Source organism: Calliphora vicina, chromosome 3 (genome assembly GCF_958450345.1).
Source record: "Calliphora vicina chromosome 3, idCalVici1.1, whole genome shotgun sequence".
In the NCBI taxonomy this organism is placed as follows: Eukaryota; Metazoa; Arthropoda; class Insecta; order Diptera; family Calliphoridae; genus Calliphora; species Calliphora vicina.
In genome coordinates this window covers 26,457,754-26,472,727 of record NC_088782.1, presented here as the reverse complement: position 1 = coordinate 26,472,727, position 14,974 = coordinate 26,457,754, and the positions used below count along the sequence as shown (strand labels likewise).

At 31.3% G+C, this 14,974-nt stretch overlaps 2 protein-coding genes across 7 annotated transcripts in view; both read left to right on the top strand.

Annotated features, from left to right (window-relative positions):
- nSyb (neuronal Synaptobrevin) overlaps positions 1-14,974 on the top strand; it is a 311,043-nt gene that overhangs the window by 200,231 nt on the left and 95,838 nt on the right. The window lies entirely within an intron of this gene.
- shep (alan shepard) overlaps positions 1-14,974 on the top strand; it is a 624,596-nt gene that overhangs the window by 576,554 nt on the left and 33,068 nt on the right. For all 6 annotated transcript variants that reach the window (XM_065504089.1, XM_065504090.1, XM_065504091.1 and 3 more), the window contains one exon: positions 13,762-14,018. In XM_065504089.1, the coding sequence (XP_065360161.1) occupies positions 13,762-14,018 (257 nt within the window). The remainder of the gene's footprint in view (positions 1-13,761; positions 14,019-14,974) is intronic.

Sequence of the window (14,974 nt, the reverse complement as noted above, 5' to 3'; positions counted from 1 at the left end):
AAACTCTCTTTTTATACCCTTCACCATGAGTGACAAGGGTATATATAAGTTTGTCATTCCGTTTGTAATTTCTACATTTTTCATTTGCGACCCCACAAAGTATATATATTCTGAATCGTTATAGATAGCGGAGTCGATATAGCCATGTTAAAAATATTTTTTAACCCGAATTTTTTTTTTTCATATTAAAAAAAAAAATTAGAAACTAAAAAAAAAAAATTAAAATTAAAAAAAAATTAAAAAACAATTTCGAAAAAACAACTGGAAAAAAATTTAAATTTTGTTTACTTGTTATATGAATTCTGAAAATTCTTTAAAAACATGTCTGAAAAGATTGATTCTTCAAACCGCAGCTGCGGATTGCCTGCAAAATTAATATTTTTGTTCAATCTTACGTATTCACATTTAAAGGCCACACAACCTCGAGCTGCCGAGACGTAAAATTTTTGATTTTGGCGATCTTATAACCCGAAAAAGTCGGATTTTCTAGATATTTGTGCACAATTTTTTTCTGTAGCTTCTTTTTCCATTGTGTCTACACTTTTTAAAACAAAACATAATGACTTGGAATTCATTGTAGAATAACGGTAGATTTGTTGTTATAAACGTATGTAAATCTTTTTCCATTTTGATAATAGGGGGCGTTGTTATGATTACTACAGTGCGTACCGATTTTAAGTGGCCACTTCTTTACTAATGTCAACTTATAACCATCTTCTTCATCATTTGTAAAAAGTTATTTTATTAATTTTTTTTAGTATAACAATGTCTAGGCAATAAAAATATTTCCAACAAATTTAAAAATCTCTTAATAAATTTCTTTTGGTAACTTTAATTGCTTAGACAGCCACTTCCAAATTTTTGCTGTTTATAAAATTAACAAAAAAAAATTTAACTACCAGTGGCACATTTATTGATTTCATTTTACACTCTTCATTAAATGGCGCAATTAAACTTGTACTTGTTAGAAACTCATTGAAATAATTTTTGTTAAGAATGCTATGTAGAGCATCATTATACTCAAGTATTTTTTAACTTTCCAATTGCCCCTAGGGCTTATATAAGAAATTTTCAACAAAATTCAAAAAATAAATTTTGAACTAATTTCATTTAATAAAACATAAACATGGTTGCTATAACAAAAATTTTAACTAAACAGTAGAAATACGAAAGCAAGTCATGAAGTGAGGTGTAAAAGAGTGAGGTGTATTGTCCATAGTTGGCATAAAATACAAAACAAAAAATCGGACGTCAATGATATAATTTCATTATCAGCAGTTCATTGGCATGACACAATGTCTGTCTATCTGCCGGTACATGTACTGTCATTTGTAAATATTGTATATAAGTAAGTATGTAACTTGTTTGTATCTTCAATAATAAGAAATAAATATTGAGCTACATACAGATTTATTTACAAACATTTCCACAAATGTTAGTATATAAACGTATTCTTTTTATCTACTTATAGTTACATACATATATTTTTATTTATGGCAAATTTAGCTAAAATAAAAATAAAAACAAGCAGACAAACGTTCTGTTTTTTTTTTTCGATACAAATACTGAGCCCAACTAAACAAAAGTGTGTAGTTGGATGTTTTACAAATTATGGAATTTATTGAACTACTACTAGTCAGACATTACAGACAGACATTTTTGCAAATATTTGTAGGGTTTCTTCACAAGAAAAACAAACAAATAGTTTTTACGTAAGTTTTCCTATAAATTATCATTGTCTATGACAAATCGACAGTATACCTACAATATATTATTTCATTTTATTTATTTTTTTTGCATTGAGTCATTTTCGAATTAACGTTTTTGTGCGTTCTTTAAAAATTGATTATTATAAAGGGGGTCACTCATGGCAAATATTTACTGAAAAGAGCATAATCTCTTTTTTAGCACAAATTTGTTTGAGGTTGTTCTTAAAAGAGTTTTGTAAGTTCTAACAGCATCAAATAAAATAAAATGAAATATATGTTTTGTAAAAGGTGTTTTTGAATTAAATAAAAGATTTAAAATATATTTTATTTAGTGGTTACGTCTTTTTCGTCAAATATTTGTCTACCTTAACTGAAATGTTTTAAAAAATTATATTAAACGTCACACAGTTGTATAGAAAACAAGTTAGAACGGTATATTCGAATCTTAAATACCCTCCACCTACATACATATTTTTTAGATTGATATATATGGGAGCTATAACCAATTATAGGCCGATCATCATATAATTAGGTATAGCGATTTTGGTATATATGGGTATTATTTATGACGAATTTCAACTTAATAGCGATATTTATAAGATATTTATGCTAATTTAAATGATTTTCGGAAGTGAACTTTATAAGGGGGCTATGGTCAAATATGGGCCGATCCACAAAAAATTTAGTGTTGTGATTTATTTTAGCACGAAACTTATTTTTGCTGAATTTTGTATAGATACTGCAATTCTGAAGGCATTTATAGACCATAGAACCATATTTCGGGAAGAAATTTGTATGGGGGCTAGGAGAAATCATGATCCGATTTTTATAATTTTCACCAGAGTGAAAATAACTTGTGTAAAGTTTTATGGTATTATCTGCAATATATTTACACAAATAACCAAAAATATGTGAAAATTGTTAAATTTTTTTTTAGGTTGTCTCACATTTTGGTTCATAGCTCTGGTTATACTGAACCGATTTTGCTGATTTTCAATACCAAACTGCTTAGGACAATAATAAACATATTTTTTGCAAGTCTACCAATTTTTTTTGCGTGTTTTGGACGTGAGCGTGTTTTACACAGACACACAGACGGACGGACATATCTCAATCGACTTAGAATTTCATAAGGATCAAGAAAATATATACTTTTCTCAATATTTCTCAATGTTACACACGGAATGACAAACTTATATATAGATGTTAGATGATTTTAACATATGTATGTACATTCACACAAACATCGCTTTATCAACTTCTATATCTATAAGAATCCACATCAATTTCAGCAAATGAAAGTTATAGAAATCACAATTATTTTACTCCTTAAACTCTTACAACCAAGATTCTTAAATATGTGCCACACTTTTCTAGCTAAATAATTTTCATATTTTCCTTTCTAATTCATCGTTAAGAAATAACCTCTCTCCTAAAAGTATGTTAATTATTTTTAATTGTTTCGTTGACATTTTATTTTATGACACCACCATAAATGTGTAACTCTGTGTGGCTGCCATAATTTAGTTTTAATTTAGTTACAACAATTATAATAGTACGTTGTAACCACCCCCCTTGCCACCCACTACATTGTCTAGTATCTGTTATCTGTTCCCATTGCCAGAAAACTAAAGACATAGAAAAGTTTTACGAAATCAAATAGAAACCCTATCCATTGCAGATAAAGACATTTGATACACTTAGGAACACAATTTACTGTATGTATTGTATGGCAGTAAAGATATTTAGTTAGATGTTGGTATGTATGGATGGATGTATGTATTTATGAATAGCTGTTTCATTTGTTTAATACATACATACATAGATAGTTAGTCATACATAGATATTTATACAACAATCGAAACAAACACCATGCGTATACACTTTGAATAAAACCAGTTGATGAGACGACATCCGCCACCATCCTCCCACTATCCCCGCTATTTACAATTAATTATATTATTTCTTTTTATACTCATCGTATCATTTACTCCATCAGACATACATACCTACATACACACTACTCACACATTAATATTTACCGACAATCTTGTCTCAGGGATGTTTAGGAGAAATAGCTTGTGGTACTATAAGATTTAAAAATTGTACTTTTTGGTGTTATTTTATTGTATGTTAAATGGGATAAAAGAAAGTGATGTGAAAAGTATTTGCAGAAAAAATTACCTTATTGACAAAAAACTGGCTGGAATGTAAGTAAAGGAGACAATACTGATAGGAAATTCACCAAGAATATTCAACTTGATTAGATGGCCACATTAGAGAGCACTGAACTGACACACTTATGTGATGTCTCAATTCTCTCTTCACCTAAGGCGATTTATAGCTTTTTATACCCTTCAACAGGAGTTGCCATTTCGTTTGTAATTTCTACAGTTTTCATTTGCGACCCCATAAAGTATATATATTTTGGATCGTTATAGATAACGGAGTCGATATAGTCATGTGCGTTTGAATGTTGAAATCAACTTTCAATATATCGAGTATTCTCCCGGCTCGGATGCTATTTAATATCGAGAAAATCGTCCCACAAATAGCTGAGATATAAGGGAAAAACCGGGACAGCCTAGATTTTTGGCCTATTTTTATTCTATATCAGGATCATTAATATAGACAATATGGATATCTAATGATAGATATTTCAAAGTCCATTGCAACGATGTATATATGGCTATAGTAATTTGGATCTGCAATGAGTCAAAATCGGGAAGAATATTTGCTAACCTAAATTTTTTCACTAAAAAATTTAAACAAAAAAAATTTAAAAATTAAAAAAAAATTTGGAACAATTTCAGAAAAAAAAAATTATTTTGTTTACCTTAAAATATTTAAAATTATGTATTTTAAAGTACAATTTGGTGAAGGGCATATAAGATTCGGAACAGCGTAATATGGACAAGTTCCAGAAACAGTCTACCAACAAAAAAATTGTTTAATGAATCAAACTTGAAATTTTTAATTGTAATATTAGACTAGATGTGTATATTATATTTTATATATAAACAAAATGTATTTCGAGGTCATTCATACAAAAATGATTACCAAATCCAACACTAGCTCACTGTGTTTTACAGTCTTAACCAGATGGTTCGATTGCCATCCATATTTTTGACCATTCAATTTAAATACAAATTGATTTTGAGTAATTTCACTTTGAATGACATTTTTCACAACTTCTCACGGAAATGGAGATAATTTTCAAGCATCTGGATAATTTGTAAAGAGCTTCACGTAACGTGCGTAACAAAATATTCTCGGCTTTTAATGAAAACGGCAAATATTCATTAAGCGAATTCATTAATTTTTTAATATATGGAGTTAATGAATTCGCTCGTATTTGCCTGAATTCGCCACAGACAGAGCGTTAAAAAATCATCTTTAATACTTATTTGTTAACTTGAAATTATGTCAAATTCATTCATGTTTAAAATATATTTTTTCAAAAATATCGTATCATTGAATGCATACTTTATGCATTTCAATGTGTGGACTGTTTGTGGACATTCAATTTAAATTTTCTTTCTTTTTCTTGCTAAAGTTTGTTGAGCGCATCACTGGCACAACATTCATGCGTTCATCATATCTGTTGAGCGCGACAGATCAATGATAACAAATTTCTTTTGGATTGAATTGAGCGATATGGAAATGGACGACATATGATTCCACCAGGACATCGCTACGTGCAATGATTTGTATTTATGATTATCTCTCGCGGATATGACAAGAACTAGCCACCAAGGTGGTGCGATTTGACCGCGCTAGACTTTTTCTTGAGGGGTTTTCTAAAGTCGCAGGTCTATAGCAATAAGTCAAATTCTCCCCGATAATTGTCATTAACAATTGGACAGTTTGATGCGATTTGAACCCGTTTGTCTTCTCGAAAATATACAATGAAGAACTGATCCTTATATGAGAGTTTTATTAGATTTTCAATCGGATATATGAGTTGAATATAGTAAGGTGGTCAGATGGAGTTTCAAAAAACTTGAAGGCTTTTTTATACAATTGTAAAATGTGTTTAGTACAGCGGCAATGCACACAACATCAAGAGCTTGTGATTTCTTAAGAAAATTTATACTTTTGAACTGATGAAAACCTGATTCACTAAGAAGTACTTCAATGAAGGTTATTCTTAGTACTTTTGAATTTATAATTGTACCATTTCAAAAAATTGTATCATCGTGTTCATCTCCGCCATGACGTTATAGCTCTCTCAGCTACTCGAAAAAGATTGTATACATATGTATGTAGTAAGTGTGGTTTATACTTAGATAGCATGGTAAGGAGCAGGTTGTAGAGGTAGCCTTTGTTGAGTGTTGGGGAATTTGTTTAGAAATCTAGGAATTTTTTTTTTCATATTCTACGCCTATTACACACACAGACAATCATTCATACTCTCTAATTTAAAGGCATACAAATTCATTTGATTCTTCTGCAACATCTTCTCAATTGTTGTGTTGTGTATTTAATATTCCAGTAAAAGCTTTTTCATCATGCTATTCTATTTTTTTTTTCTTCTTCGTTTTCATTTACTTTGTGTTATTTTCATGTTCTACTTTACTGCCGTTGTTGGTTTTATGTCATTCCTGTTATTTTTTCATTTTTCTTACAATTAGTATTCAAGAAAGTTTTCTAAGATGCGTATAAATGTCTGAACTTTAAATAAAATTAACTCATCTTAAAATGGAAGTAAATTCATTTGTTACGAGTGCTGCCACCAGAGCTCACAATATGAATGAGGGAGCAAAAAAAAACAGTATTCGTCATTACAATTGTATGTTGTGTACGAAGTACGATATGTATTTTACTCTAGAGTTTAAATTGTACGAATGTTGTTTAATTGTATTGTAGAGCAGATCGGTAAATGTATCATTTAATCGTTTGCAAATATGGTTTTGAAGACATTGTTTTAGGCCTTCCCACCCATTATTACCTAGAAGTCGTAAATATTACAAGATTGAAATAATATAAGCTTCCGAGAGCATCGGGAAAGGATTCTGTTATTTCAGCAGAATACTTTTCATTATAGTATCTAGAGGACACAAGACAAAGATTTTCCAGTATCACAATAGAGTTAGCTACTCTTTTACCACCGATAAGCGTCTTCACATTCTTCAATATGCTCCAAAATATACGTTGAATAACCAGTCTATAAATGACAGTTGTATATCAGTTTCGATTCTGTATAGTTGATGTGAAATGACAAATAGTTTTTACACCAAAACCATTCCAATGAAATCACCTTTTAAAGTTCTGTCTTTTGTATGCATAACTTTAACATTGTATATTCCTGCGAAAGTATCTGTGTGTTTATTAAAAAAAATACAGCGGTTTATTTCAAGTACTATTTTCTTTCTTAAAAAAAAATATTATGCAGACATAAATTTTCCCACTGCTTCTGTTAGTCTCAAGTGTACATGTTGGAAAATTGAAAAAAAAATTAAAAACTTTAAATGTAAGAGAATTTAAGTGTTTTTCATTTGTGTATATGTGTCAGTATATATGTGAGTGTGTGTGTGTGAGTACATAAAAGTACAATATGCGTTTGTATGTGACATGTTTTGAATTTTTAAATTATCAACATGAACATCAGCACCAGCAACATAACATAACATCATCGTCATCTTGAATTCTTTGCTCTGAAATATACCCATACATATGTATGGGTATATCACCACTACATACTCATAAATCCATACAACAATCTTGTAATGTCCAATACAATGTACTTTGTAGTATGTAGGTATGATGTATTTTGTACGAGGTCTATCTCAACAGTATAACCAACATACATTTTTAATTTATACTCATTTTATTTTTACAAACAATCTAAGAACTGGGTATCAAAATTATTCACAATTTCCATATAATAATAAAATGCGAACCAGTATACAAAATGATTCAAAGTTGTCTAGAAAATTAATCACTTTTTCGAATAATTTCTTCGATATAGAATTCGATATAATCTCAAGAATATGCTCGTTTTCCTATGCAGAGTGCAGAGCGACAACGAGTCGAAAAATAGTTATTATTCTGATTTTTATTTGTATGGCAATGTTTCGACAATAAATGATTCGATTTCGATTAAGGACTGAGATCGAAAAAAATCTTAACATACATAAATGTTAATAAAAAAGAAACCACTAAACCTACATTTTTTTTTATTTGATTGAAATTATTATTAGAAGTTACAAAAAATATTATTTTTATAGTTCTATATTATTATTATACTACTGAATTTATGAACCTTTTCCGGAAACCCTTCCATTAAGGTTCTTATAGTAATTTATGTCACTTTGTTCGAACAGGTAGTCCATCTCCGTTAAAAATCTACCATATTTTTGGATACATTTTTTGTGCTCTTGAATTCTCTTTTAACAAGAGCCAAATATATCTTTACTGGCCTTAGCTCCATGCAGTTTGGAGGATCTTGGTACAAGTACCACATTATTGTTCTTGTACCACTCAATACCTTGCTTACCATAGTGACGGAATGCCAAATCAGGCCAAAAATAAGTGGATATATTAAGAAGTCTGCTGAAGGATGCTTCCATTCATCCTCTTTTGTAAACATTCCTTGATGTAAATTTTGTTATTTATAGAGCCCTTTGTAACAAATGTTTGGCTTCTTTTGTCGCAACTGCATATTGCTTGTTATGCCAAGAACTTATTGGGAATATTTTCTGTGTTTGAGTCCTATACTTTTCTACAACATTCCATCAAGCATACGCAACATAAAAATATTAACCCAGAACATATATTTCGTCATCCATTATGCAGCAGGTATATAAAATTTGATTTCAATTTCCGTGCTCTGTCTTTAGCAGAGTTCCTGTCAGGAACTTTTTGAGCTTTGTATGTTTTTAAACCTGCATTGGCTTTAACTTTTCGTACCAAATAGTCCGAGTACTGAGCTAACCGGACTGCTTTCCGGATTTGCTGGGAGCTCTTTTGAAAATAGAAACATCATGTGGACCATTCCTTCTACCTGAACCAGGTTTTCTATCAACGGGCAAGTTCTCCCGATATTGTTTAATAACATTCGAATCAGTTTGATGGAAACTTTTTGTAGGACCAAGTTGGGTTTTGATGAAAAATATTGTTACGAAATTGTACTTGAATTCAAATATAACGATTTTAACGGCTGATTTAAAAGTAGCATAATGTTTTCAAATAAGTGCTGTAAAACTGTAACATATCTGTGGGCATTGTTGAGTGGAAGCTTTCAGTTGATTTGATCGTAAGTTGGCAACGCTGTATTCGATTTCGAATATTCAGTTAAAGAACATTGTAGAAAGTACACCACAGATGGCGTATGTATTAGAAACCTCTAGACAGTTAAAGAGCTTTCTAGATGGTAATGCAGTGTTATAAATAGTGGCAGAGGTTGCAGTCGTGAGTGAGTTGATCAGAGACGCTTTTCGAATAAACATCATCTGAGTGCCTTAAAGTGTGTTGTGTTTTTCAAGTGAATTCGTGTACATTATAAATTGTGTCTGTAATTCTGAGAATTTATAAACGTGTATAAAAAACATTGAGTGGTTATGTAATTCTGTTGTTGTTGTACATTTTAAAGAAATAAAGAGTTGTTACAATTTTCAAACTACTAAACGGCTTTTATTTGCAATCAAAAGTATTAGGTTTATTTAAAGGAAATAAACCAACGTTTTGAAAAGGTTAAAACGTAACAATATTTAATAATTTTAGTAGGCACTTTTTTCTCGTCACTTATTTTAATCAGATTAACAACAAATTATCATAATTAACATTAATCATAATAACTGAATTTTCAAAGGTAACTTGAACAAAAAAAAATCAAATAATACTTGTTAAGGTTTTTTCGATCACACTCCTTAATATATTGGGTTTATTACTTAAAAATCCGGAATTTTTTAAAATTTTTCACATTTATTTTGAAACATATGTACGCTATAAATTTATTCAAAGTATTGGCCATTGTTAGCTATGACCTTTTCCCATCTTTCTGGCAAAATATGGATTGCGAGCCAAAAGAACTGTTCGTCTTTTGAGGCCAAGAACGAATTAAGCCAATTTCGGATACTCTGAGGTGAAGCATAATCCAGAGAGAGCGTTCTGCTTCGATCGAAACAAATATTAGTAGGACGAGGAACGGTCTGGACTGAGGCAAAACTTCACAACCACTTCTTTCTTAGTAGTTTTCAACAGGTATTGCAACATTAGGCTTTGCGTTATCATGATCAAATATTACGGTTTAATGTCTGGCCGCATATTCTGGGCGTTTTTCGGCAAATGCTCGCTTCAAACGAATCAGTTGCGTTCGGTACAAGTTCCCTGTAATGGTTTGGCCAGATTTCAGCAGCTCATAATAGATAGAACTCGTTTGCTCCCACCAAATACATAAAATTACCTCAGCGCCATGGATATTTGGCTTTGATTTCGATTCGCCTGGTGAACGGGCTTCACATACTATCACTTACGCTTCGGGTTATCGTAATGGCTCTATTTTTCATCGCAAGTATACATGATTTCGAACATGCAACATCTTTCAAGGTCTCTCGGCTTCAATTCGTACCTAATTTTTGAAATTGCTGCTTGAGTAGCTCCCAATGATATTTCAAGCTCTTGTTGAGTTTCACTACAATCTTCATGGAGTAATGCCTCCAATTCTTGGTCTTCAAACTTTTTTGGCTGGCCTGGGCGATCTTTGTCTTCCGTGTCAAAATCACCACTCCTGAACCTCACCAACCATCTCTCGCACGTTGAAACCGATGGAACACATTCAATATAAGCTTTATAGTGCAACCGGCATTTTTTTCAAATTAAAGAAGTAAAGCAAAACTTCCCGCATATGACACTTTGTTTCGTTTGTTTTGTTTTTCAAAGCGAGACGCTATTGGGATATTTCATAACCGTAAACGAAATGTGTAAAATCAAGAAACAGTCAAACGAAGAGGGGTTGTTAGATAAATTGCCGAAATTTCACGGATAACGCTACATGTTGTCCACTAATCTACCATACTCTCCAAACTTACTGCCCTATTTCTAAATCCTATAAGATGGAAGTGAAAAGAAATACTTGAAAAAATATAGTTCTAGGAAACCTTTAATTCGAAGAACTTTAGAGAAAGTTCTTCGAACTTTCATGCAGGCGATAAAGATTCGATTATGAATAATAATGAGTTGGCGAAAAATTAGTTTTGAAAACACTTTTTAACCAAACCTCATACATAGGCTTATTATATGTAAGTATGTAAGCATATTTTTTATTTATGTATGATGTGTGTAGTAAATAAGTAAATATTTTAATGTAAATTCTCCATACACTCTCACTCATAGACACACACACTTGTGCAATTTCTTTTATATGCATGACATAATAATCCATTTTGGAAATTCATTGACACACTACGAGAGTAGACAAACACTTTATGTTAGGACGTACGTAATTCTTTATAGTCATTCTTTTCTACAATTTCTTTTACATTTGCTTCATTCTTTCTATGCTATGCTCCACAAACTGGCTAAATGATGTTTGTTGATGATGACGATGTGTTCGGAATTGAGTGACATGTTTTTAACATTAAACGCATATTGCGGAAATTATTTAAATATTTTCATACAATATCCCCCAAAAATAGTAATACGTCCGTCCTTAAAAGAAACCACAACAAACAGCCACATAAAAATAAAAAAACAATTCATTGACTTAGTTTGGGGGAGTCACATCTAAAGTGGCATAGAATTATTATGTTTATCATGCAAGTCAGTCCGAAGTATTTAAAAACATGAATAGAAATTTGTGTACTTTATGTATGACAAGGGATGCTTGGAATTTGTAATGTGTATTTGGAGGAGGGTTCTAAATTTTATTTTGTAAAATACATGGTCGAATTGTTGCTATTGAAATCAATGTGTTGCTTCTAAAATTACATAGAGAAACTTTATCACATATCTTCATTTTAATTTCAAAATATGAGTTAGTTTTTTGCATGAAAATTTAAAATCTAAATTCGATAATATTGTTTGTACATGTTTTCCATGGCCATACAAAATTTTAGTTCTCCAGAATATCAAAAAAATTGCTCCGATTGCTCACAAAAGCTTATGGTGAATGTGTTTCATCAGTTTCAACGAGCGAGAGACGGTTAGGTGCCCGATAGACTAGTCGATAGTGTGCTGGACTATTAATCTGAGGGTTGCGGGTTCGATTCCCGCCAGAGACTCTGGGTGTATCAGCAGACAAGAAAAAACGCTTCGCAGTTTGTGTTTGTTTTTACAAAAAAAAAGTTTGCACTGCTCAGAAGTGGTTATATTGACACGGAAGACAAAGATTGCCCAGGTAAGCCAAAAAAGTTTCAAGACCAAGCATTGGAGGCATTACACCATGTAGATTGTTGTAAAACTCAACAAGTGCTTGCAAAATCATTCCGAGCTACTCAAGCAGGAATTTCAAAACGTTTGCGAGCAGCAGGATTCATTCAAATGGTGGGGAATTGGCTACCATACGAATTGAAGTCGAGAGACCTTGAAAGACGATTTTACATGTCTGAAATAATGCTTGAACGCTATAAAAGAAAATCATTTTTGCACTGAATCATTATTTGCGATGAAAAATGGATCCATTGCAATAACCCGAAGCGTAAGAGATCGTATATGAAGACCGACCAATCAGCCGAATTGACAACAATGCCAAATCTGACCAAGTTATCATGGGCAACCAGTATCGAACGCGAATCAGTGGCGTTTGATGAGAGCATTGGCCGGAAAAACTCCCGGAATATGCGGCGAGACATGAAACATGAAACATCATGATAACGCTCGGCCAAATGTTGCAATACCTGTTAAAAACTATTTAAAATTAAGTGATTGGGAAGTTTTTTCTCACCCGCTTTAATACAGACCGTGCCCCGTCCGACTACTATTTATTTCGCTCTCTCTGGTTTATTTTTCTCGTTAGAACATAGTATATTGGCTTGATTCGAGCTGGGCCTCAAAATATGATCAGATCTTTTGGCTCGGAATCCATTTGTTGCCAGAAAGATGGTAAAAGGTCATAGCTAACAATGGCCAACACTTTGATTAAATTTATATTGTACAAATGTTTCAAAATATAAGCTTAAAATATCTTTTATGAAATTTGAACTTTAAGCCTCGATAAAAAGACAAACCAAAGCGAAATTAAAATGTTTGACTAATTTAAAATTTTGTGTGACCCTAAAGAACGGGTAAAATTTTGTTTTCCTCTAACAAACACAACTTTTATCTATTTTTCTACGCCACTCTAATGTTAATTTATGTGTAAATCGTTTTTTTTTAACCTTTATCAAATAGTCCTTTTTTCTTATAATTTTTGTTGAAGATTTTTTTCTACATTTTATTATCAATAAATATAATCTACTTCATGTACTTTATCTGCAAATGCACTTCCATCTTTAGCCATGCTATGCCCGAGCAGAGTCAAATGAAAGAAATATTAAATTAAGTACATAAGAAAGAAGTATGATAAAGAAAAGGTCTGCAACTGAAAACACATGATATTTAAAAGTTCATAATGTGCAGTAGCTTGCACTTGCAGCCAGCCTCCATGTTCCAACACATCCTCAACTACACAAACGTTTTGTAAATTTTTCTAAAAACTCTCTAGAACGTAGTCATATTTTGTACCTGTTTAATTTTTTTTATTCTTTTTATATAATTCTTTATTTTTACATGTAAAACTCTGTGAAACCCCTGAAGCAAAAAAAATAAATTATAGAGCAGCTGTGTGTGTGCTGCGTTACATGATTATATAAAAATTCAATAAAAAAATAGAAGAATAGAGAAGAAAAAGATTTATATTTTACAAACATTTTCTAACTTTGGCCAGGAGCTGCTTTGATAAAAGTTTAAACAATTTAATTGCAAAATAATTTAAAGTGTAAATGTTTTAAACATGATGGCAATAACCGATAGCATTTCAGATATATATAAATAATACTTTATAATTTAACTACTTTAGTGTAAGATATACACAGTATAATATTAATGTTGTATTCTCTTTTATAATTTGCAGTACGGTCAACGTGTTCCAACCGCAACATCACCAAGTAATACAAATTCAAGCAGCTCATCAAACACTGGATCCCAAAGTGGAACATTAAGTACTAGTCTAAGTAATACCAATACAAATACAACAATGGGTCCTAATAATGGTACAACACAACAACACCATCATCATCAACAAGGCGAACAATTGTCAAAAACAAATTTATACATTAGAGGATTACAACAAGGCACAACCGACAAAGATTTAGTTACTATGTGTGCACAGTAAGTTATCATTATTACCATTTTTACTTATTATTACTTAACAATTTTCATTACAATTATTTCCTAAATTTGCTTTTTTTCATTTTAATCATGGGTACTAGAATTGAAAAGTGTATTATAAAACAGTGTTGTCGTTTTCTTCAAAATTATTTCCTATTTTATAAAACAAACAATTTAAAATTGTGTGCCCTCATTTCTATCAAAGAGCAGAGTGAGGCAGAATCCAAATAGTTGGAAATAAAACTGCAATTTTTAACTGGCTGATACGATTAAAATTTCACACAGGCGTAGCAGAGGAGTAAACGAGTTTATTTTTTGAAGACGGACCCTAAAGACCCCTCGGGAGCAATGGGAGGTTTTAAAGTAGGATAACCTAAATTTTTAAACTCTTTCGAATTTTTTGTGATTTGTCTAAACTCAAAGATTTTATAATATTCTTAAAGCCCTTGAATTCTAGATAGTAAATTGATATTTCCAAATGAAATCTTTTAATGAGTAGAATTACAAACAAAATACTTAGTCGGAAAAAGTGGTTAAATTTGGAAGGCGTAGGCCTATTAGAGATATTGTATACGTTTTCTTTTTTAAAGCTATAATTGTGGAAATACATTTCAATCATTTCAAGCTTTAAGTGCCCTGAAGACGACCAAATAAACCCGTCAATCAGTGCATATGTATGAGTGTCGTATGCTTGAAGCTTTAAAGAAGACGTACAAATAAATACGTCAATCACGCACTTTTCCATTATTACCAAAAATTTCGAAGAAACTGAGTTTTTTTTATTAATCAGAGACGTAAAATATATAAAATATGAATATTTTTTTTTTCATCCATACAAGCAAATGAAATTTGATTGTCAATCACAACAGGAGACGATCAAATAATCAGTCGTCAAATAAAAAAATCAAAACATTTTGATTTTCATCAATCATTGCCGACAACGTGTGCGTGTAGCC